Source organism: Phalacrocorax carbo, chromosome 5 (genome assembly GCF_963921805.1).
Source record: "Phalacrocorax carbo chromosome 5, bPhaCar2.1, whole genome shotgun sequence".
NCBI classification, from domain to species: Eukaryota; Metazoa; Chordata; class Aves; order Suliformes; family Phalacrocoracidae; genus Phalacrocorax; species Phalacrocorax carbo.
Window position 1 is genome coordinate 72,006,349 of NC_087517.1, and position 24,112 is coordinate 72,030,460.

General features: G+C 60.6%; 1 protein-coding gene across 3 annotated transcripts; it reads left to right on the forward strand.

Moving 5' to 3' along the window:
• The first annotated feature begins 84 nt into the window (after positions 1-84).
• ZDHHC5 (zinc finger DHHC-type palmitoyltransferase 5) lies at positions 85-23,731 on the forward strand. Of its 3 annotated transcripts, none has more exons than XM_064453207.1 (13): positions 93-215; positions 3,216-3,318; positions 6,953-8,341; positions 17,041-17,162; positions 17,612-17,769; positions 17,884-18,056; positions 18,168-18,270; positions 18,738-18,829; positions 18,937-19,069; positions 19,504-19,627; positions 20,591-20,703; positions 20,874-21,757; positions 22,193-23,731. In XM_064453207.1, exons 3-13 carry the CDS (start codon positions 8,238-8,240, stop codon positions 22,356-22,358), a joined length of 2,172 nt encoding a protein of 723 aa, XP_064309277.1. In that variant the 5' UTR covers positions 93-215; positions 3,216-3,318; positions 6,953-8,237; the 3' UTR covers positions 22,359-23,731. The 3 variants fall into 3 exon arrangements, with proteins under 3 accessions (XP_064309276.1, XP_064309277.1, XP_064309278.1); XM_064453208.1 differs by having other exon boundaries at positions 3,216-3,263; XM_064453206.1 differs by lacking the exon at positions 3,216-3,318 and having other exon boundaries at positions 85-215.
• Positions 23,732-24,112: the final 381 nt, after the last annotated feature.

Sequence of the window (24,112 nt, forward strand, 5' to 3'; positions counted from 1 at the left end):
CCTCTTCCCCGCCCACCCGCTCCCGCGCATGCGCGCTGCCCCTTCCGGGCAGTTCCCCGCACGGCGGCCAATGAGGCGAGGCGGCGGGGGCGCGCGCGGCCGGCGGGCGGTGCGCAGGCGCGGCCGTGACGTCGTGCTCAGCCGCCGAACGCGGCGACGGTTCGTGCCCAGGAGTCGTGGTCGCGCGCTCGCGGCCCCCCCACCGCCCGCCGCCGGTGAGTCACGTGGGCCACCGCCCCGCTCCCCCTGCCCCGCGGGCACCGGCTGCCCCCTCCCCCGCCGGCCGGTCCCCCGGCCCACCCGCCGCAGGCCCCGCTGGCCCCCGCGGCCCCCTCCGTGTGCCGCCGCCCGGGCCGCGCCCCCCGGTTCCCCTGTGTTCTGCTCGCCTGGGGGCCCCGGCGGTGGCCCGTCCCCTCCCCGCCCCCGGCAGCCCGGCGGAGCCGCAGCCGCGGGGACTAGCCCCTTCCCGGCCCGCCCGCGGAGGGAGGGCTCGGCACCGGCACCCCGGCACCCCGGCCCGTCCCCGCCGCAGCACCGTACGGCTGCCCGTGTGCCGACCCCGCCGGGCGGCCCGAGGCACCTCCCGGCGGGCAGCTGCTCTCCCTCCCGCCGCCGCCGCGCCCTCTGCTCACCCGCAGCCCCTCTTCCGTGCGGGCAGGCGGCCCGGGGGGGGGCCGGCGGAGCCGCGGCACAGGGCCTTGGGGGTGTGGGCGAGCGGGGCGTGGGAGCAGCGACACGGGTCTCCCTCCCTCGGCGGCCCGCGCTAGGCGCGCCCCACTGCAGGCCGGGACCCCTACCCCGCTCCCGCGCCCTCTGCGACCCTGGGTTTTGCTTCTCGGCGCCGCTGCCCGCCCGCGCCCCGGCTCCCACCTGCCCGGATGGGTGGAGCGGCCGCGGCCCGCGGCGGGAGCCGTCGCGTCCCCACCTTCGCCCTTCCGTACCCGCGACTGGCATCGCTGCCCCACGAGAGAACCCGAACAGCTTCGATCCATGAAAGCCTGGTGTCTGGATGTACGCACCCTGACGCTCGCGGCCTCGAGGACCAGGAGCTAAACACTGCTCTCCGGCCACAGAGGCCTGTCCCACGCATCCAGAGCGTAATTCCAACTCAAAAGCACGTTTCCGCATCGCGTTCCCTGGTTTTGGCGGGGCCATGGGCTGTGCTCGCAGGTGTTTAGCCCAGCTTCTTCTCGGAAGTCCCAAATACTAAACGTGAGGCATGCAAATCCCAGACTATCGCGTCTGTGTTTGGTCGCATCTCCCCGAGATGAGGTAAAACCCCTGGTGTTCTGGCCCCCCCACATCTCACCCATTTGGGCGCGATTGGCTGCTCCTGCGTTCCTTGTTCCACCTCCCGGTGACTCCAAGGGAAGTGGCGTGCCCTGCACCTGCACGCAGCTGAATTTGGGTATTTAGGGAAGCGGGCATTTCTCTACTAGGTGCTACCGATTTTTCTGGGGGGTATAAAACATGACGAGAGCTTTGTCTAGATCGAAATGAGGAGACTTGATCTTAGATCATCTTAGTGGGCTTAATCTAATCACCTTTGCTACCTGTGGTCAAGGCAGCGGTTGCTCCTTAGCAGAGCACTTTATTCCTGTTGGTTTCTGAGGTATGAGCCCCGACTGGAGCCAGGGAAGGTGGTAATTAGGTGGAGCTGACGGGGTCCGATGGGAGACCTTTAACTCCCGTTTGAGAGGCCCATTTGGGGACGTTCACATCTGTTGCTGTGTCGCTGTTTCCGTCCCTGGCTGTTGCATCCCCTAACACAATGGTGAGAGGCTGGATCGGTTCCTCGCTAGCCATGGTGTGCAGTGAGACACGCTGTGGTGGATGAGGCCTTCCCTGCTTTGTCCGTAAAACGGGGCTAATCCCGTGTAAACCAGCAAGGCGGGCAGAGGAAGGAGGATGGAAGTGGTGTAAGCCAGGCAGGAGATAAGCACTGATGGATGCCACCCTTCTAGCTGTTGTCTGCAATAAAATATTTGTCCACTTTCTGTATCTTGTTCTCCTTAAAAAAAACATCTACGTCTAACTGCGGAGAAACGCAATTATGCGAGATGTAGGCCATCTCACCTGAAGCCAGGAGGATGGCCATGGAAGCCTAATTCTGGCCAGGTTTCCAAACTTCCCTGTAGAGCAGAAGCGTCCAGTACGCGTTGCTGTGCATCCTCCTTTAGAATTAAAAGCAGGAAAGTGTCACCAAATTCTCTCTTTGAGGCAGGGGCTCCTGTTTACCTACAGTGCTGAGCACCAGAAAGCCCAAATTCTGTATTACCGTGGTATGGATGATGAGAAAATCGTATTCTCTCTGGGGAGACCCTGCAGCGTGGTGTTGTGGTGGGGGTCTTGCTGTTTACCTTTCCCTATGACATCCGGCTGTCTGACACTATCGGCTTTGCCTTTTAGTTTGCGGTTGGCATCTCAGCAGTCGATGTCCAGTCCTGTTGCCTGGGCTGAAAAAAATCCTCCACTGACTTCTTGCTGTTAGGGTGCCGTGATTGCAGGGACCCCTCGCGGCAGAGGGTGCTGGCTGGAGCCTGTCTCCGGTCTCGTGGGTAACTCTCTCTGCTGGGAGACAGGGAGGGTGGCAGAGATAAGCGATGCTCTCGTGTCAGTGGTCTGCAGCGTGCGACGGTTGGGCCGGTTCAGTTGTGCTGCTGCCCAGCAGGTTTGAGGACATTTTCACTCTCTCTGCTAATTTTGAGGGTCTTAAATCTCAGCGGTAGATGAGAGCTGATTGTGCAACGTCAAACTTAGCGGAGAGCGCCTGTGGAGGGAGAAAAGGGGGCCCTTAGTCTTGGGCTGGCCCTCTTGCTTGGGCCCAGTGGTGAGGGGTCAGAGGTGCCGAGGCTGAGGGCAGCAGCGAGCTCTGGAATGGGATTCTCTGCGTAACTCCTGGGTGTAGTTAATGAAAACAGAGTGGGAACAGGTAAAGCACATCCTGTCTTTGTGCGATCCTGGATCTGCCCTGTCTGGGAGTTGCCTCACATAGAAGGAATTGTTTGTCTGTTTGACCTGTGCCATGGAAACTCGCTGGTTTGGGGTAGGTAGGTAGCTGCTGATCGTGGCAAAGTGACACGTGTTTAGGAGCCAGTAACTGAGAGTGAACTCTCTCCTCCCCGTGCCATTACGCTCCTGTCCCCGGGTGGTGATGAAAGGCAACGTGGTTAAGGGAAGCTTGTAATGTTGATGTGCCTGTTTCCTTCTTCCAGGGGTAGGAGCACGCTGAGGAGCTGCAGTGGTTGTCGACAGCGATTGGAGTAAGGAAGGGAATGTTGTGAGCTGGTTACACGTGTTTCCCCCAAGCCAGCAAAGGTGGGGAGAGCCTGGTGAAGCGTGCTTTCCTGATCCTGTCTGATGCTTCAGAAAGATTGGGCCACAAAGCACCCAACTCTTCAGGCTACATCTGGGCAGATTGCTAGAGAAGACAGTGAGAGAGGGCTTGTGGCAGGGCTGAGTAAAGCAGGGTGGAAAGTGTGGTGGGGAGGAAAGGAGGAGCATGGGGCTTCAGGAAGAAAGTGCTGGAGGAAGAGGAAATTAGAGTGAGACTTTACAAGGCTTTAACCGAAGTAAAGGAGACTGGGACCAAAAGAAATGGAAGGTGGCAGCAGTTGTGCTCGTGAATGTCCTGAGGAAAGGCATGGAAAATTAAAGGAAGTTCCCAGAAATGGAGATGAGGGGAAATAGAAGCAGCCCCTTGTTTGGTGGAGGGAAACCCTTGAGACTGGGGAAGAGTGCTCTGGAGGTGGCTGAGCCGAGCAGAGTCGGGAAAATACCCTGAAAAGGGGGTGCTAGGATTGGAAAAACAGGTGAAAATCCCAAAGGAGAGGGAAGGGGGAGTCACCGGTGACACGCCTGCTTGGTAGAGTTTGACTGGGGGAGGAAGGAGTAGGGCTGAGTAGAGGGCAGGTCCAGAGAAGCTGGAAAGGAGGAGTTGCTGGGCTGGAAGTGGCAGAGGGAAAGGAGTCAGAGGCAGGAGGAGCCTGTGCATTCCTCAGGTAAGCAAGCCGAGCTGGGGAATCTTCCAAGCAGGGAAGTCTGCGAGTGGCCTTTGTGGAAGGGGCAAAGTGACCAGAGGGACAAAGGGTTTGGAAAGAAGGTAGAGGGAAAGGAGGGGTCGATAGACTGGAGGCAGGTTGCAGAGCTGCAGAAGGGCAAGGCTAGGGAAGAAAGCACGTATTTGGGAGAATCAGTGTGAACATGGCCTGAATCAGCATAATTGGTGGGAAGTCAGGATGGATTTTGCTTGTGTTTCTCCTAAACACCAGGGTGAATGACAAGCATAGTCAGGGTTACATAGTTTAGCCCAAAGAAAAACATACCTTGAAGGTTGCACAGCAGAGATCCCAGCACGCGGTGCCATGCTGTACCCTCGATGGCTTCAGCAACCTGGATGTTCCCAGCTGTGGGAGGATGGGACCTCGTGCCTCGTGGTCAGGGCAGGCAGGCGTCCTGCCCTTGGCTTCCTGCGCTTGGTTCAGGCGCTGGGAGGGTGGCCTCGGCAGCAGGGCTGGGGCTGACAGGCTCTGGAGGGGCTCAGCACGCCGTGAGGCTCTGGGGGGGAGAGTCTGAGCTGCCTGGTGGCCCTGGGAGCGGGGCGGGATGTGCGCAGCAGCCTTTTGTAGGCTTGGTGAATTGGGGAGTTATTCTTGGGCAAAGGCAGCAAGGAGCCAGGCGTTATATTTGTGTTGATTCTCACTTGGGTGTCACTAATGACAGTGCTTGGGATTTCTCCCCAGCACGCAGTGCTTGTTCAGGTAGACTGTCCCATGAGCAATTATCTCGACTCGTACATTCTTGACTTGATGAGGAGCTCGCCCCTGTGCTGCCTGGTGTTCATCGCTGTACTGAGCTGAGCTGGCACACAGACTATTGCAAAGGCACAGTGTGCCAGATCACCCCGTGTGGAGGGTTGGAGCGCTCAAATTTGTGTCCCCGTTTTCAGCTGGAACAGCTGAGCCAGATCTGAGCCGGACCTGCTGGGGGTGTCGCTTGGACTTCAGGGGCAACCTCTGGGGGAAGCACCTTGCCCTGACTGAGGAGCACGCTGACTGTGCTGTGCGAGGAAAGGGGTGGAGAAGATCTCTGGAGGAGGAATATCACAGGACAAAAAACTGCTTCAATTTGGCAGTATCTGTTTGGGTTCGAGGTGTGGTTTTGTTTTCATGGCGGAGCCTTTCAAAGGGCTGGGGTGTTCTGTTACAGCAGATGAGCGTGTTAGCAGATTGCTTCTGCTAAAGTAATTAGCAGTGATGTCATCTTTAAACTTCCGAGTAACCTATCCCTAGAATTGCAGTCTGCTTGCATCGCAGCGGCAGCTAGCTCAGAGGACGAGCACTTCCCTCCCTGGGTTATGGCACGGCAGGGCTCATCCTTGTGGGGTGCTGGGCTTTTCCCCGAATCGTGTGTGCAGGGGCTTGTGCTCACCTCTCGTCGAAGCTCAGCATTATATTTGCGGGGAGGAGAGTGAGGCCCGAGAGCTGCTGCTCTCCAGGGAGCTCTGCGTCTGCCAGCAAAAGCAACTATTTTCTCTGGTGTTACCCTTAAACTCACCATGGTCGAGCACTGCTACCAGGTGAAACCGGAGCTTTCCCCAGCCAGCTTACGAGCATCAGTCCAGCGTTTCCTCTCAGTCACAAGGACAAAAAAACTTGGTTGAGAAGTTTCTGCAAAGGAAGGGCTGCTCTGCAGTGGGAGCAGTTTCTTCATTAGTCAGCCAAAGTGACTGACGCCTTGTTTTGTGACTGAACTGATTTAATTGTAATATATTCTTGTCATTAAATGTGCCTTTAATTTTGTGCCGCAGTTCTCTGAACCTTCACGGGTGTTTAGTCAGCACTAGGTATTTTCCTGTCCACCCTGAAGAAAAAATCTTTGAGAGGCAGAAGGGGAGGGAAGTGGAAGGAAAGAGCGAGGGAGTCGTTAGGGCGCTGTACTTGGACCTGCAGTGCACGGGAGGCCTCGCACAAAACAAGGAAACAAGGAGGCAGCGAAGTGGAGAGTGGGTGACAAATCGAGGAGCGGTTGCTGTAGCAGTAATAATCGGTGCAGTATAATCAGTGTCTGGCTTGTCCCTGAACTGCGAGGTGGGCTCTTGCGTGTTTGGAGTTTGGGGCAGGTTCGTGCCTCCATCTTCCATTTCCAGAAAGGTTTGGTTTTCTGTATTTTCTGTGGCATTCCATCCTGCATCCTCATGATCAGCCAGGGGTGGCACATTCCCAAGGACACCCTGAAACAGCCGGGCCTACCTAGCGAGAACCTGGCTCTCCTTTGTCCAGAGCTACGAGTACCTCCTTGGGTCGAGGGACTGGTGTTTTCCACTGGCCTCTCCTGTCTCCTACCCTCCGGGGGAAGGGGGACGAGATTCCTCGCTGTCTTTTCCTCCCGTGGTCTCCACCCTCACATTAAGTCTCTGAGGCTCTGATCAACCCCTCCACCTCAGGGGAGCAGGCGTTCTCTAGCGTTCAGACTCGAGCTACAACCACAGAAGGGCTTTGGGCATGAAGCCGTAGGGTCCCTCATCTGATTCGGGGCTCAGCGTGGATTTCTCGGGTGGGCTCAGGTGGGTTAGGTGGCTAGACTCTCTCTGCAGCAAATGCTGCAGGGCCTTGGGGTGGGAAAGGAGACGGCAGGCTGCGGCCAGGCTCCCTTGGCTAATCACAGCCTCCGCGGGGTGGTCATTACTCTGGTTTTGCAGACGTGGAAAGGGACGCTGGTGTTAGGTGATAGGCCTGGGGCTACGGCATCAGTCTGTGCCAGAGCTGGGCTCAGAGATTGGCATCGTGCTGATTGAGACTTGCCAAAAGGGTTTTGAATCTACCAGGCGCTGTTTCAATCTTCTGCTAAATGCCTGCTCCGTGTCCTGGGAAGCTCCGTCTTACTTTAGAGAGTATTTTTACATGACTCTGTGTCTTCTCTTGCCTTGTTAATTTTTTTTTTTCTCTCCTAGGTGAGGTGTGGCGTACCAGATGTCAAGTTTTAATGATTTTATGTAGGTTTTTTTAAAAGACGAATGGATTAATGAAGAGGAATTTTAGTGAAGGAAGGGGAGGAAAAAATGGAGCAATTTGTAACAAACTGAGATCTTCCCTCACACCACTCAGGCCATGGGTGAGACAGACCTATTCAGCACCATTTTCACCATCGGTTGTCTTCTGGGGTTGTGAAAGCGTTCCCGGAAAGCTCCCCTCCAGATCTCTCCATTAACCTGCCCTGTGCTGCGTGGAAATGGTTGCCACAGAAAAGATTTAATGAAATTCCTGTCAACTCCCAACCACCGAGTGGGTACTGAGCCCGTGGAAAGGCCTGGGGGGTCAGGAGAAAGGAACAAGTAGGAAGAGGACGAAAACACAATCCGCCGGCCTTCCCCTCCCGCCCCCCTCGCAAAGAAAGGATTTACAGCTCAACCTTGCACCAGCTGTTCCTCGGCTTTAACAGTCAAGAGAGAAATAAATAAAATTAAACGGCCACCACCAGACAGCCAGTCCCGGATCCCGGTGAAATCAGGGAGAGTGTTTCTGTGAGCCCCTTCAGCGAGGAGGAGGAGGAGGCGGCAGCAGCTCAGCAGTGCTGTGAGGAAGCTGGGCAGACTGCTTGTGAGACAACCCCCTCCTCCTGTGCAGCAGCCGGAGGGGGCTGCAGCGTATCAGAGGGCAGATTAAAAAGGAGAAGTGGCTTCCTTGAGACTCCTGGTGTGGCTTTTTTGCAAGAAGTTTACCAATATCTTGCCCTTTCCCAGGGTGCTTGCTGGGTGGGAAGTGTGCCCAGCTCCTCATCTTGCACGAGGCGCTCATCCCCTTGCCTGAGCCTGGAAGGCTTCCCTTTCCCCTGGAGCCTGGCTGCCGGCATCAGCCGTGCAGGGACCTGGTTTTTGCAGGCTGTTGCCCGATGGAGGGAAGCTTGTAAGGGCTCTCGGCATTCCTGCCCCAACGGCTGTTTTAAGACCAAATCCATTCCTCTGTTCTGAATTTTTAATGTTTTTAAACCTCCTTGCCTGCACCCACGAACTCTTGCAGGGCAGAGCGTAGTGTGGACTCCTCTCCTGGGCCTCGCATTCCAGCGACCACTGTGGACTTCTCCGGACTGCCTGCTCCGGTCAGAGCTCACCCCAGGAGCGAGCGCGGAGGCTGGCTAGTGGTTTGCCCCTGTTCCGCTCCCCTCCCCTTCTCGCCTTGCTCTGACTCCCGCTGGGCCTGGGCTATGCTGCGGGGCGGATCCCCCACCACAGCTCCAACATGCCAGCAGCATCTGGAAAGAGATTCAAACCCAGCAAATACGTCCCGGTCTCAGCTGCTGCCATCTTCCTAGTGGGAGCCACCACCCTCTTCTTTGCCTTCACGTGAGTCCCAGCTACTCAACCAAAGAGTGGGGAGGGCGAAGGGAGGCTCGGGGAGCCAGCCGCCTCCGTGCGGTGCCGTGAGCTTGGGGGGCAGCAACGGCACAGGGGGTTATCTGGGAGAGGAGCTGTGACTTCTTGCCAGATTAAAGGGGGGATATTGTGCTCTGGCTGCTAAAAGCTGGACGATGGAGCAGCCCTGCAGTCCATCAGAGCAGTTCAGCCTCAGCTGGACCCGTGTCCCTCGGTTTTCCCCTGAGGGGAGCTGGATGAAGTGGGGCACGGTGGATCCCAGCAAGGCATCTTGCCACCGCTCGGCTCTGGTTCCTGGCAGCCGCTCCTCTCCTGTCTTCGGGTGTTCGCTTGTCTCGCTGGCAACCCTCTCACAAATCAGACAGGCTGGGGATGAGTTTGTAACCTGTAGGTGGAAAATGGCATAGATAATTTTCTCCTTTGGAGCTAAGTGAAGTGGTTTGGTGGACTGGGGCAGGTTCCACGTTATTTTTAGAGTTTCGTAACTGATTTGTGAGCCACAAAGGAAAGTTCAAGGAGAAGTACTCTGACCCCTGCATGGATCTCTTGCTGCTGTTGATGTCAGCCTTGCCCTGAGGAAACAAGGGTTTGGTATCTCTGGAGAGGACCCGAAGGAGGTGGCCTGCCGGCAGGTCACCAGGGCCTGAGGCAGGCGCCTGCCTTGGCCTTGGAGCCGGTGGGGAAAAGCCAGGGTGTAAAATGGTGCCGGTTGCTGGAGAGGGGTAGGGCTGCTGCTCACATTAACATTTTCCCTTCCTGGGTGACAAATAGCTTATGAACACTTGCTCGGGGCCGAGCTGAGCTGGTTCTGGGTTGGTGGCAGGTGGGGAGGCAGGACCTTAGGCTGCCGCGGAGGCTGCTGCGCTGTCGCTGCGCCCTGGCAGGGAGCTGCCTGCGCTCCCTGCTCGAGCGGCTGCAGCCGGGCTGGCGCCGAGGCACGCGTGTGCAGGGCAGGAATGGAGGAGCACAGCAGCCGGGACTGGCTACCAAATCCTGCGGTGTGTTCCCGGGGTTGGGGTCAGAGAGGAGGTGTGTTTTGGGGAGACAGCAGATACCTGTACATGAGGCAGGTGTTTCTTTGTGCTCACACCTTGGAGGGCTTGGTGGTGACCCAGTGCAAAGGGTTTGGCATTGTTACAGCAGTCTGGAGATGTGGTGGCTGCTGGTGTGGGGGTGCAGGCAGCCGCCGTCCCAGGCAAGGCAGAGGAGGCAGCAGGTGACTGCTGCCTGCATCCCCTCAAGCGGGGCGCCTGTCAAGCGGCTCCCTCCAGCCAGCCAGCGGCCCTCGGCTCCACTTTGCCTCTTGAGCCTCCCTCCATCCCTCCTTTCCCTTTCCCATTGCTCCTTTCCTTCTCCCATCCGTGGGTTACTCCTCCTCCTGCCCCAGAACTGCAGAGGGGCAGAGCACATGCTGGTCTGAAGGCGGGCGGCCTGTGGCCTTGGTGGTGCGCTCTGTCCTTCCAGCCCTCTCCAGGGAGGCAGGAGATCAGCCCAGCTCCCTTTTTCCTCCCTGCTTAACTGACTGTTTCTCTTTGCTGGCAGGGTCGTGGCCGGGCGGAGAGGGAGGCGCACCCCCCTGCTCCTAGGGAGCCGTTCCCTGCAGTGGCTTGCTCTTGCGGGGCACCTTTCATTGCGCCCTGGCAAGAGCTTTCCCCGCAGAGGAGTTTTACTGCTGGGGCTGGGCTAGTGGGGCCGCGGGGATTAGCCAGAGCCACCAGAGGCAGCTCCTTCTCAGAGGCAGAAGGGCTGGATGTGATGGCTACTGCCGCTCCCTGGGATGGAGCCATCATAGGTGGCTGGAAGGTCACCGTGGCTTTAATGCCTGGCAACAACAGGCAATAAAAGAGTAATTTGACGACTAAAGGACAGAGCCAGTTTGATGTTCTCCTTCCTGCGACGGGAGGCAGCTGGTGGTGTCGCTCAGCAGCGCGCAGCAGTCCCCCTGCCGGGACCCTGAACGTTTATCAGGCTGGTGTTGCTGGCAGCTCTGAGGATGGAGGCTCTGCTGCTTCACGCTGTCAAACACTTGCAGGAAGTCTCCAACCCTGTGCTACTGCTTCAGGGGGATGAAGAAGAGGATGGAGTGGGTGATGTCCTCTGAGCAGCTGTGCGTGACACAGCATGACTTGGGGGGATAAGGGTGCTGCATGCTGCACTTTGGGGGGGGACATCAGGGCAGCCCTAACCCCCCAGCCCAGTGCTTGCTGCTGTGGCCAAGCCCACAGTACCTGGCTGTGAGCTATCGCAGCAGCCGATAGCAGCCGCTTATCAGCAAGCGGCATGGTGCGAGGCATCGCCGGGAGCAGGCGCCGGTGCCGTGGAGCAGGTTTGTTCAGAACAGGAACACCTGGGCAGGGTCGCTCTAATTGTAGGTCAGTGGATGTTATTTAACCTACTTTAAAACATCAAATTAACTCTCAAGCAGAGCGGCAAAGCGCAGCGCACTTTCACACTGGTTGTTTGGTGGGGAGGGAGCTGCGTTATTCCTTGGTGTTACAGTTCTCTTGGGACAGTTTCTGCCTGGCTGCTGGAGTGGGACGGAAGGAACGTACGGGACCACAGCGAGGTCGGCCTCCTGTGCGAGACCCGCAGGATTGGTTTCCTGTGGATCGCTCTGCCCCTCTTCCCCGCCCGGCACAAAGGCAGGCGAAGCGGCTGTGAGCCTGCCGCCTGGCCCTGCCTGCCGCCACCTGCGCCAAGGGCAGGGACCCCTCCACAGCACTTGCCGCATCTGGTGTGCTTGCTGCAGACCTGCTTGGGAGGGTGACGCTGTCAGCGTCGGGCCTAACGCTCACGCTTTGGGAGGTAAAATGGAATTTGTGAGGTGGGGGCTCTGAGACACCTCCCGCAGGGCCTCTTCCCAGGCAGAGAGCTGCTGGGGCTCAGCACAGCTCTCGTGAAAGGCTCCAGCTGTCTTAGTTCTAGCGTATACCCTGAACACCTCTTGGTCCATCCACAGTGGCCCAGGATTTATACCTCTGGGCCAAGAACTTTATTTAATTGATTAAATTAATCAGGAGATGCTGTGGAACACGTGGGAGTTGAAATGACCTGAGGCCGATTGCGCTGGAGGGAGTGGGCAGCAGGAAGAGGGGATGTTCCTCTCTTCCCTCTGGAAGGAGTGGGGGGTCTCTGATTTGCTGGGGTCTCGGGCTGCTTTAGGACGGAAATTCCCTCTTGGGGTCAGTTTCACCATTCCTGCATCTTCCCCCTGGCCTCTCCTGGTCCCTGCGGTTGGTGCTCAGCCTTTCTTCCCCTCTGGAGGCAGGGAGCGCCTCCAAGCTGCTCTTGGCAGGGGCTCTTTGGATAGCATGCCATCCATTGGCCTCTTACTTCTGATTGCCTTGACTCTTGCTCGTGGCCACGGCTCAGTGTGGCTTTTGGGGCTGTATAAAAAGCCTGCAAAGTATAAACTCTTACTTGCAATTAGGTGAATCTGTCTGTAAAACCTCTGACCCTGACTTTTCCTCCTGCCCTTGCGGCTGGGAAGGCTGCGAGGGAACTGCACCTGCTTGGAAAGGAGCTCCTGCCTCTTCCGACACTGAGGGAGGAGAGAGTAAGAAGAGGCACGAGGATGGTGACACTGGGGCAGGATGCGGCAGTCCCCGGAGCCAGCGGTGCCTCTGGTACTCGGTGGCATGCATGCGCCTAGTTGGACCCAAATTTGTGCGACCGTCGCGGTGAGCAGGGGTTGCCTTTGCACCAAGGCCTTCAAGGGAGCAGGAGAGGCCGGGAGTGCGGCGGGTGCGCAAGGTGAGCACAGCCCTGGCGCGGTGCCGGCCCCTCCTCGCTCGCTCGGCGGCAGGTCGGAGTCCAGGGGTGCAGGCAGCGTGGGGCAGGCGTCCTCGGGGAGGGCTTTGTTCTGGGAGAGGGCAGGGGATGAGGGGCTGCAGGTTGGCTCTGAGCCTCCAGCCGGGAGGAGAAGCCAGGCTGGGGAGTGACGGGCTTCTCCTGGTATGACTAGTGGCAAAAAGCCCGTCTCGGATCCAGATGTGACTCAGTTTGCCCGAGGTTCCTCGATTTTTCTTATGTGCTGCCAGAGACAAGCCTCGACAGCTCTTCTAGCGATGGGCGTGCTTCGCATCCCAGTCTGGAGAGAGAACTTGATGAGTTCTGCGGGACCTGTGTGGCCACGATGGCGAGCAGCTCCCTCCTGCTCCCCTGTAGAGCCGGAGCCCGCGCTCCGTGGCTGCTCCTGGTGTCGAGGCAGGGCCTGCAGCCCCGTGCTCTCCATCTGGGAGAGCAAAAGGCAGGAACACGTTGGTGCTTCTGATAAGAAGGCTTCCCCTCGGGGATCGGCAGCCACCTTTGCTCCCGGCGCTGCAGAGGACCGTGCTCCCTCCCACGGGCCGGGCTTGATCTCGGGGAGGCAACTCCCCTGTGTCTGGGGCCATGAGCACGATGCCAGCGGGCAGTTCGGTTTGAGTAACGTGTGGTCTGTGTATCGTGGGGATTCCTGCTTCCCTCCTGTGGGGTGGTGGGGTCCCTGGGTATGGAGAGAGCTGGGAGGGCAGCAGGCAGTGGGCTGCTGTGCTTGGGAGTGCCAGGGAGGAGACCCCCAGCATTGTGCTTGTGACCCAGGAGCGCTTAATCTGAGGCTACCCTTGTAAGCTGTGGGTCCTCATGGTCCCTGGGGTGGGTGTTCTGCTTGCCCTGGCCTGTGAAATCCCACCCTGGGGTGGCTTTGCATCCCTGGCCGGTTGTTGAGGGTGTAAAGTTCACTCCGCGCAGAGCAGCCCTGGCAGCCTGCCTGTCCCGTTGCACGCAGCTGGCAAGACCTGACAAGGACAGGGGTTGTGAGCTGGCCCTGTGGCACCGCAGCAGCTTCTCTGATCAGTTCTCCCTCTGAAGGCTGAAGTTCAAGCTTTCATCCACCTGCGGAGTCTGGCTGGCAGGTTGGCTCCAGGAGCAACTGGCGTCCTGCCTTAGGGTTCACGGCCATGCCAAATGGAGACGGGAGGCTGGCTTTGGAGGATATGCCACAGCAAGTCCTCTGCTCCGTCTGCAGCTGAACATGCAGCCCCCGGAGCAGAGCTGGACTGACGGGGGGGATCGATATCCCCAGGCAGGTTTCCTCCATTTGATCCACTGGCATCGCTGGTCGCCCTTTCAGAGGTGTGGCTGCGTCCTCCTCAGCGCCAAGGTGTCTGGAGCCTGCTGGTGCTCCCTTAGCTAAAGGGTCAGCCTTTCTCATGCCTGGGGACCTGCTGGCTGCTGTCCTGCCCCCCCCACTGTGCTGCTCCCTCCTGGGAAAGGCTCTATGCCCAGACGGTGCGGGAGATGATGGTAGAGGTATTCCTTTCCCCCTGGAAGGCCAGTCCTTCCCTCTCTGCCTGCCCCAGAGCTTTTCCTCTGTGCCAGCCTTTGCTGAGGCAGCTCCGTCTTTCCCCTGCCTTGCCAGCATCTGTCTTTTGAGGATCTGGGCTGCATGTTTGGCTCGGCCTTGCTGTTGGCATTTCCCTGTGCAGGGGTGGCTGGTGTGCAGTGGGTCTCCCTGGCTCCCCTCCACCCCTTTCAAGCAAAGATTTGGGCTGGGCTTTGCCCTCCTAGAGAGCGGAGCTCCTTGTTCGGAGTTTCTGGAAGGGCTTTTCCTACCCTTAGGGCTCCTCTGAGGCCCCTTGACCCTCTTCCTCCAGCAGTCTCTCTGGTGCCCCTGTTTTCTCCGCAGCTTGGCACAGAGCAGAGCTGGGGAGGTTCGTCTTGAGTTGGGGTGCTTGGCTCTGCCCTTCCTTGGGGCGAAGTGACATTATGAGTGTCCACTTTCCCCTTGGCACCGGCTGTGTCCGGTGCCCGGGGCAGGAGAGGAAAGACACACCCCTCCAAAGGGGCTGCTGCACCATGAGGGCAGAGGGTGGCCCTGTTGGGTCTCTCGACCAGGCAGCCACGAAGAGAGATGGGGGCTAACAAAGCCACCCATCTTGAAACTGCACTGCCAGCAAGGCTTCAGGCCCTGGAAGCTGTGGGGAAAGGGCAGTTTGCCCCTTGCCCGGCTCTCCTTTGGCTGCTGGGTGAGTACCCCCGGGGTGCCAGCTCCGTGCCGCTCCCTGCCTTGCCAGCCTACCCTCCCACAGATACCAGTTTCCCCTCTGCAAGACTGGGAGACTTTCTCGCCTTGGTTTTCTGCAAACCACGTAAACCACTTGAATGTTCCTTGCTGGTGCTGTTCCGGCGGGTGGCCGGGGGCAGCCCTGGCAGCAGCTCGGTGCTGGGGGTGTGTGGGACGAGCCCTCTCCCCCGGCACCGCCTGCGTCGGAGGGGACGGGGAGGCTGGGCTACGTGCAGGCTCCTTGCTCCTGGCGTGGCTTCCAGTCTGTGGCGGCTCCCAGTGATGCCGGTCATACTGGGCTAGCTGGGCTTGGCACGGCTAGCGTGCTCTTCCCTTGCTTGGGTCTCGGCGTTGCGATGTCACGTACGTCCTGTACCTCTCCAGAGCTGCTCCCCGAGGGTTTCGGGGCGCAGATGGGAGAGGTCTCCTCCTCGCCAGCCCATCCCAGCTGCGCCGGCGCCGCCTGCTCTGCGGAGAATCCGCCTGGCTGGCTTCCAAAGGAGGCGGCAGGGCCGGCTGCGTCGGGAGGCAGAGCCGGCAGGGCTGGTGCCGGGTGGGCTGCGACGGAGCCGCTCCCCGGCCTGGAGGAGAGCTCTCGGTGAAGGGCTGGCAGATGCAGTCCCAGATAGGTGGAGGTGGGGCGGCATCGCCAAGGTGCCCAGGAGGGCGAGGCGCCCACCCCAGCGAGGCGCTCGGGGGCTCCTGAGCAGCACCGGCGAGCAGCGGGGTGGCGGAGGAGGTTTTGGAGAAGGCAGTTTACAGGAGCAGCCCTGGTCTGGTGTGCAGGGCCGGTCCCTGGAGGGGCTGTTGAGGGTGGAGGCGCCGGGCACGGCTTTGGGAGAGGAAGAGTGTGGTGGCTGGCAGAGCAGTACTTGGCTCCCAGCACGCTCCTGCTAGCCAGGTGTCTTGTCAAGTCGAGAGGGTTTGCCCTCCTGCTCTCCTCTGGCCCTTGCTGCTATGCCTGGACAGGGACTGCCGTGTCCTTGGCAGGTCCCACTGCTGCTTCCCTCCCTCCCTCCCCTGGCGCAGGGAAGGGCCGGGGCCTGGAGCCGTGCCTGGGAGTGCCCTGCCCACCTCTCCCTCCTCCGCTGCCGGGTCGGTGCCAAGGCAGGTGTGCCCGCTCCTCCAGCCCGACCCATGGCATCTCCTGCCGCCGCTTGCTTGAGGCAGCCCTCCGCCTGGCGCCGTCCGTCCCCTCAGCGCTGCCCCGTGCGGGACGGTGCCCACCTGCCCTTGCTCACGGCCCTGCCAAGCCCTGGACTGGGCTGAACTGGGGGCAGAGCCCTGGACCAAGGGTTCATTCCCAGTTGGAGCCTCGCCAGGGCTCCCAGGGCTGCCGTGACAAGGACAGGGTCTGCCTCGCCGGTGGTGGGACCCGTCCCCTGGCTGAGTAACAGCAGGGGGTGGCGGAGGAGGGGATGGGACCAGTGCCTGCCCCTTCACCTCTACCTGCTTGGGGGCTATGGGGGATTACAGCGTTGGCACCATATGTCACCCTGCCCGCCGAGCCCTGCGCTCTGCCCCTCTCTGCTCCGGCTGCCTAAATCCATCTGCGCTTATCGCTGTGGGGGAGAAGAGAGGGACAGATGCTGTCCTAGATCTGCAGGATTAAACTCCCAGCAGCAAAGCAGATTAGGGTATTATGCTGGCGCCTCTGAGGGGGAAGCCCGCTGTCCTGAGCCCATGCCTGCCGAGGGCAGAGGGGACGGTGGTGATTCCCTCGCTGTGCTCCCACAGGGGCCCTCGGCCAGGCCCACGGAGATGCTGGGTGCTGGCTGGAGCAGGCTGGCACGGTGATGGGGTCCCCACGTGCCACCAGAGTTGTCTCCAAGCTGGGCTCCACCTCCGGGATGTGAGGAGTGGGAGCAGCTCTGGGTGCACAGGAGCTGCTGCTGGTTTTGCATCCCCTCGTGGGGTCCCCTCCGCTCCCTGTGCTCGCTGGTGTGACACATGGGGGGTGACACTTGGCTGCCTTGTGGCTGGGATCCCTCCCGAGTGTCCCCCATGCTGTTGGCCGGACTCACCCCGTTCTCACCACCGCCTGTGGTTGTTCCCCATGTCAGAGGGGTCCTGTGCTGGCAGCACCCGTGGGGCTGTGGGCGCAAGGGGCGAGCGAGCGGTGGTTCTGCTCTCTGATGGCTTGCCGGAGCATTTCCCACACCGGTGCCCCCAGGTGCTCCCCCGGCGCTGGGGGGTAGGCTGCTCTGTGGAGGGTGGCTGAACACACCCTGGGCCGGGCTGCCCCGGGTGCAGCTCCAGTGTAGGTGTGGAAGGCACTGGGTGAGAGCGAGAGGAAGAGTTGATGGCAGGGAACCTCCATGGCTGCCTGCCCGGCCAGGAGCCTGGAAATATAGCCCGAGAGTGGGGAACGTGGACTTCCCGGCCAGGCCACCAGCGAGCATGGCAGGAATGGCTTATGGGGATGGCTGTGGGGCTCTGAGGGGGCGGTGAGCGGCTGCTCGGCCCTCGCTTGCTCCAAGGGCACCGTCGGAGCTCGGTGACACCTGCCTGGGGCTCTGCGGGAGCGGGGCCAGCGGGGAGGCAATGTGAGGGGCAGCGGGAAGCGACGGAGGGGTGACCCATGGGACAGGGCCTGGGTGTCTCACTGCTTTTGTGCCTGCAGATGCCCAGGGCTCAGCCTGTACGTCTCCCCAGTCATTCCTGCCTACAATGCTGTCGTCTTCCTCTTCGTGCTGGCGAACTTCAGTATGGCCACCTTCATGGACCCAGGCATATTCCCACGAGGTGAGTCTGGCTCTGCTTTGGGAAGTGTCTCGGCTAGAGCTACCTCCTTCCACCCTTCCTCCAAGGTAAAGAGGATTGCCTGATCCCAGAAGGCTTGAGGAAAGTCCTCCTTACCCTGCCGGGGTGGGACCGGGTGGGGACAGTAGCTCTGCGTTCAGCACCCAGCCTGTCGGACCAGGTGGCGGAAGCAGCGTAAATCCTGGCACCTGGTATCGGGTACCTGGGGCTCAGGCGGATCTCGTGGTTTCAGGGCAGGGCCTGGGAGAGCCTCCCCTCCCCTGCCTGTATTTGAGGGTCCCTGGGTGGTCCCTGTGCCAGGTGAGATGGGCCTGGTGACAGAGGAGGGCGATGCCAGGCATCTCCAGCTCGGGAGGGCAGGAGGCTGGCTGGGCCCTGGCATCGCTTTCCCCGCACGCTGACATGTGGCTGTGCTGGGGTTTCCTCATCAGCTGAGGAGGACGAGGACAAGGAGGACGACTTCCGAGCTCCGCTCTACAAGACGGTGGAGATCAAGGGCATTCAGGTGCGCATGAAATGGTGCGCGACCTGCCGCTTCTACCGGCCGCCACGCTGCTCCCACTGCAGCGTCTGCGACAACTGTGTGGAGGTGAGGACCTGCCGGGCCTCGATGCCTCTTTGTTTCTGCATAGAGTTTAATACGTAGCGCGGGCAGGAAGCCCTGCCAGCCAAGCCCTTCACTGTGTCTTCTCCCCACCAACAGGAGTTTGATCATCACTGCCCCTGGGTCAACAACTGCATCGGGCGGCGCAATTACCGTTACTTCTTCCTCTTCTTGCTGTCGCTCACCACACACATCATGGGGGTGTTTGGCTTTGGCCTGCTCTACGTCCTCTACCAGGTGGAGGAGCTCTCTGGTGTCCGCATGGCGGTCACGTATCCTCGGCGAGGCTGTGGGAGCGGCGTGGGGCGGGAGGGCGTTGGTGGGGCTGGGCACAGCGTACTGTGCAGCAAGGCTGCAGCTCTTCCTTAGCTATCTGCTGATAGTATGGTGGTGATGTGCGTGGCTGGCCTATTCTTCATTCCCGTCGCTGGGCTTACGGGGTTCCACGTGGTGCTCGTGGCAAGGGGCCGTACTACCAACGAACAGGTATGCCTGTGGGGCTGGTGCAGGGCCGCTAGCCTGTCAGCCACATCTGGTTATGCTTTGGGGCTCCCAGGGCAAGACAGACGTGGACAGGCTGGACTGAGGCAAGGGAAGGCCACTGGGCTGGTTGGGGGCTGCAGCACCTTGTCTGTGCAGCCTGGATATCTGCTGTTCTTTGGGGTGGCTGTAGAGAGGATGGAGCTGGGAGAGGCTCCTCTTGGGAGGGAAAGAGGCGTGTCCACAACTTGAAACAAGGCAACATCCAGTTAGACGTTAGGGAAAGACTTTTCCCCTTAGAGGGTAGTTCAACACAGGAACAGGGACTTGGAGGAAGGGGGAGTATATCTGTCCTTGGAGATTGTCACGAGTGAGCTGGACAAAACCTGAGCGATCTGACCTGGCTGGCTGGACTGGAGACCTCCCAAGGTCCCTGCCTGCCCCAGTACACCGCGATGCTCCTCATCCCGCAGGTGACAGGCAAGTTCCGTGGTGGTGTCAACCCCTTCACCAACGGTTGCTGTAAGAACGTCAGCCGGGTCCTGTGCAGCTCCCCAGCCCCCAGGTGAGCCTGACACAGCACGGCGGTGCCCCCCAGCACACTGCAGTGCCCGGGCAAACTGCCCCATCCTGAGCAGCAGGCCGCGACCTTCCTCCCACCCCTCTCCGTAGGTACCTTGGGCGCCCGAAGGCAGAGCAGACGGTTCTGGTGAGACCCCCCTTCTTGCGGCCTGAGGTGTCAGATGGTCAGATCACTGTCAAGATCATGGACAACGGTATCCAGACAGAGCTTAAGAGGACAAAGGTGAGGAAGGTGGGGATTAGCGGTCCCTGTGTTGGGGCCCTCCGTGGAGCCCAGGGGTGCAAGCCTGCATCCGTGAGTAAAGAACCGAGTGAGCCTTGTCACGTTGCCCATCCCCCTCCATGTCGTCTTGTTCTGTGTCCCCACGGGACGGAAACCATGTCCCTCCCATGTGGCAGCAACCACATGAGGCTACGCACCCTCCATTGCCCTTCCCTGTCCTGTCCTTCCCCCTTGCAGCACCCTTTGGAGGTCCCCCTTCCTCAGCACTTCCCAGTACCTCAGGCATGTGCCGAGTCAAGCGCTCAGTATGTTGGATGGCCCGGGAGGCAGCGAGAGCTCCCTTAACACTGCTGCCCGCTCCCTGCCTGCCTGCCGAGGGGAGGGCCAAGGCTTCAGCACCCCTCTGATCCTCCCTCTGCGCTTTGTCTCTGCAGTCCAAAGGAAGCCTGGAGGTGACGGAGAGCCAGTCTGCTGATGCCGAACCGCCCCCCCCACCTAAGCCAGACCTCAGCCGCTACACGGGCCTGAGGACACACTTAACCCTGGCCACCAATGAGGGTAAGGAAGGCATGCAGGGTCCCCGGCAGCCGCTGGGAGGGGAACCCAGGGCTGCGCAGGCAGACCAGGAGCCAGGGCCGTAGGCGGAACAGGCTGCAGGGCAGACCCGAAGCACGTCAGCACCAGCACGTTGTGGGGCAGGACATGCCCATGCTCCCGGGCTGGTCTGTGTGGCCCCTTGCACTTGGAGAAGCCCGCGGGATGCTTACAGCCAGCTCTGCTCTGATGGAGAGGAGCAGGAGGCCGAGCCGAGGCAGCGCAGTGTTTGTCCAGAGCCACTGTGAGCTGCGGTGGGCTGTGACGGGCAGGCTCGCCGGCCGCTGTGCTGCAGGCGGGCGCAGGAGCATCACCTGGATGAAGGAGGCACAGGAGCGGCAGGCCTGGCTTGGCAGCAGAGAGCACGTTTGTGGCAGCCTGCGTGACTCGCTTTCCCTGCTTCCCTGAGTGCCGGCGAAGCAGTGCTTGGAGCTGCCTGCGTGGGCGTGGTGAGAGAGGTGGGATGCAAAGGGCAGAGCTTGGAAGCATCCGCTTCCTGCAGCAGGCCGGAGGCCTCTGCAGCTCTCCCCATCACCCTGGCCAGGCGCAGCACTGCCCGGCCCCACTGTCTGGAGAAGGGCTGGGCACGTGTATCGGTGGGGTGACCAGCCTGCAGGTGTGTGGAGCGCCTCCGTGCAGCGCACGCCCCACCAACCCCAGGGTGTCACCTAGCCGGGGCTGCTGCAGGGGCATGGAAGTGCCAGCCCCAAACACATTGCCATGGGGACACGTTTTCCCTTCCGCTCCGTTTCATCTGCCCCGGTGCACCTCTCCTCGAGCCCATCCCTCTCTCCACCTCTGCCTCCCTGGTCTGTCCGCCCCAGGCTCAGAGCCGGTTCTTGCGGAGGGAGGGCAGGGCTCCGCACAGCGTTCCTTCCCCTGCGCGGCCCCGTGTCTGAGCGCCTCTCTTTCTTCCCCCGCCTGCAGACAGCAGCTTGCTAGGCAAGGAGAGCCCCCCGACTCCCACCATGTACAAGTACCGGCCTGGCTACAGCAGCAGCAGCAGCTCAGCAGCCTTGCCCCACTCCACCAGCGCCAAGGTAAAGCTGTGCCTGCCACCACCTTCCTGAGGCCAAGCCCGGCACGAGGGGACGGCAGCCTCGAGGGGATGCAACCACATTCCTGCTTGGGGGAGAGTTTGGGGTGGGCACTGGGAGCTTTGGAGGGGTCCCGTCTTCCTGAGGGTGACTGCTGTGTCTCTGCCCTTCAGCTGAGCCGAGTGAATAGCCTGAAAGAGCCTAACTCCATCTGCGACAGTGGCCGCAAACCCAGCTACCGCTCAGAGCCGAGCCTGGAGCCCGAGAGCTTCCGCTCGCCCACCTTCAGCAAGAGCTTTCACTTCGACCCGCTCTCCAGCGGCTCCCGCTCCTCCAGCCTCAAGTCGGCCCAGGGCACGGGCTTCGAGATGGGCCACCTCCAGTCCATCCGCTCAGAGGGCACCACCTCCACCTCCTACAAGAGCCTGGTGAACCAGACGCGCAATGGCAGCTTGTCGTACGACAGCCTGCTCACGCCCTCCGACAGCCCCGACTTCGAGTCGGTGCAGGCGGGCCCGGAGCCCGACCCGCCGGTGGGTTACACCTCGCCCTTCCTCTCGGCCCGCATCGCCCAGCAGAGGGAGACCGACCTGCACGGCCGCTTTGCCGGCGCTGCCTCCCCCAAGCACGCGCCGCCCCGCGAGCCCTCGCCCGTGCGCTATGACAATCTCTCCCGCCACATTGTGGCCTCCATTCAGGAGCGGGAGAAGCTGCTGCAGCAGCAGCCGCCGGCCCCAGGCAGGGAGGAGGACGCGGGGCTAGCAGACTCTGGCATCCAGTCGACGCCGGGCTCCAGCAACGCCCCCCGCACCAGCTCTTCCTCGGACGATTCGAAGCGCTCACCCCTGGGCAAGAACCCGCTCACCCGCCCGGCCCCACCCCGCTTCGGCAAGCCCGAGCCCCCCCACGCGCTGCGGGTGCGCTCCCTGGGCTCCCCCGACCAGCCCGCCACCCCCCACCTGGGCAAATCCGTGTCTTACAGCAGCCAAAAACCAGCCTCTCAGGCCAGCGTCCCCGAGACGGAGGAGGTAGCCTTGCAGCCCTTACTGGCACCAAAGTAAGTACCACCGGCGGCCGCCTCGCCCACAGAGCAGCCTGTGGCCCTGCGGGGGGGACCCTTGCCCACCAACGCGCCAGGATGCCCCAGAGGGAGCCAGGGGCCCGTTGCCCCCACACTCCTCCCTGCCTGGCACGTCCCTTCCAGCCCTCCTTCCTCTGCGCCAGCACCCGCGGGCAGCAAAACACCCCTCATGGAGCGGTGCTGCACCTAGACTGGAGAAGGGTGAGGGAAATCCTCCTCCCCCAGAACAGCAGGTGCCCCCCACACCTGCCCAGGACAACCCTCGGGAGCTGGAGTGGCGTGTGGGTGCTGGGGGTCCCTGGGGAGGGCAGGGCGGAGGCTGCGCTGAATGCTGGGATCCCTCCTGGGGGGGGGTGGCAGCCCTGTCCTTCCCCCCTCACACCCTGTGTCCGTCCTTCCTTCCCTCCCCAGGGACGAGGTGCAGATGAGAACAGCCTACAGCAAGTCGAACGGGCAGCCCAAGAGCCTGGGCTCAGCACCCCCGGGCCCGGGGCAGGTGCCCCTCAGCAGCCCCACTCGTGGAGGAGTCAAGAAGGTCTCTGGTGTGGGGGGGACCACCTACGAGATCTCAGTATGAGGGGCAGAGCCACTCGCCCCCTCACCTTCTCCCAGCTGGCACCCGCCGGCCCCAGAGGGACGTTCTGCAGCCAGATGCTCTGCGGACTCCAGGGGGAGACAGGCTGGTGGCCCCCACTGCTTTTCTCTTTCTCCACCCGCATCCTGGGACTTGGGGGGCTGACACACCCGAGCGGGGCTGCTCTTCCGCCGCCCGCCGAGGACTGCCGCTGGCAGCCGCCCCGGCCAGGAGTGGGGGCTTGGGGGGCCGCATCCTGCAGCCTCACACCCCAGCACCATCTCGGCTGGGCCAGCCACTTGTGGGCCTTGTGCAATCAATCGCTCGCCTAGCGTGGTAGGAATGGATTGTTTTTAAACCAGAATACTTTTTTTTATTATTATTGTTACGGATTCTATTTTTTTTCTCTTTCTGAGTTACCAGGTGTGTGTATATATAAATATCTATATATATAAATATAAATATAAAAAAAAAAAAAAAAGCAGAAATTATATATCTCACCCAGAGAGAGGAAGAAACTACCCTTTCCCTGCCCAGGGCCTGGGCCCTCCCCTTGTCACCGTCCCCAAAGGAGGGACACGGGGCTGGGGCTGCCTCTTGCATTTGTGGAACGAGCTGGGGCAGGCGCCCGGTGCCGCCCTCCCACCCGAAGTGGGGCTGTGGGATAGCGGTGGGCCCTGGCCCCCGCCGAGCCCCGCCAAAGGCCGAGGTGCTTTCAGCCAGGGATGTACCCCTCCCTGGTTCTCCGCTTGTGGGGCCTCCAGCCCTCCCTCCTGGGGCCACCGTGGCCAGGAGGAGGAAGGGCTGAGGGGCAGACCCCTCCTGTGCCCCTCCCCAGACCCACGGGCGAGCTGGCACGTGCCGGGTGCTGGCTGCTGCGGAGAAATGCTTGCGGGCTCCAGCCTTTCCCCACCCGCAGGTTTTTGTTCTCTTTACGTTTCCCCAGGGTTTGCGCGGTGGGGGGGGGGGGTGGGTGGGGCTGTTGGCTTTGTTGCCTTTTTTGGTTGTTTTTTTTTTTTTTTTTAAATGGGTCTGATAGGGCTTTTCTCACTGTCACGTGATGGTTTTTAGTTCCGTTCAGGGAAGAGGAAGGCTAGCGGGTGCATCCCCGTAAAGCAATATTTTCGCATCACATGCCAAAAATAAAAAAAACCCAACAGAAAATGAGAAGCAGCCACGGAGCCCAGCGCTCCCCACCCAGCCCGAGCAAACCACCCCACGCGGGGGCCCGCAAAACTTCAGGCACTACGTGACTCTTTCTCTACGGCAATATCTCCTGTGGCCTCTGCAGAGCCACGCCATTGGGGTTTTTTTTTTAATTATTATTATTATTAGCCATTTTAAAAACAAGGAATAAAATGATATTTAATGAGCCACCCTGGCAGGCATGCGTGTGCTTTGTTTTTAGCGTCCAGGGATGGAGGAGCCCCTCATGGTCTCTCTGTCTCTCAGGGTCTTGGCTTTCCGTGCCTCCTTTTGAGGGGGAGAGGAAAGGAGGGCCAAGGAGCACTGAGCCCAGCCCCGTTTTGAGGAGGCACCTCCTCAGGGTGCTTTTGGGCAAACTCTGCTCCCACAGAAGGTAAGTTGTTTTTTTTTCAGGGTGTAAAGTGGCTCTGGGGAAGGTGTCGCAGAAACTGGTGCAGCTCAGGCTCCTGCACAAGATGCTGGGACCAAAGAAGAACATTGGTGTCATGCAGTGACTGCTGCTGGAGCTCTGGCTGCCCACGATGGCAGCCCCGAGCGCCCTGCCCACAACC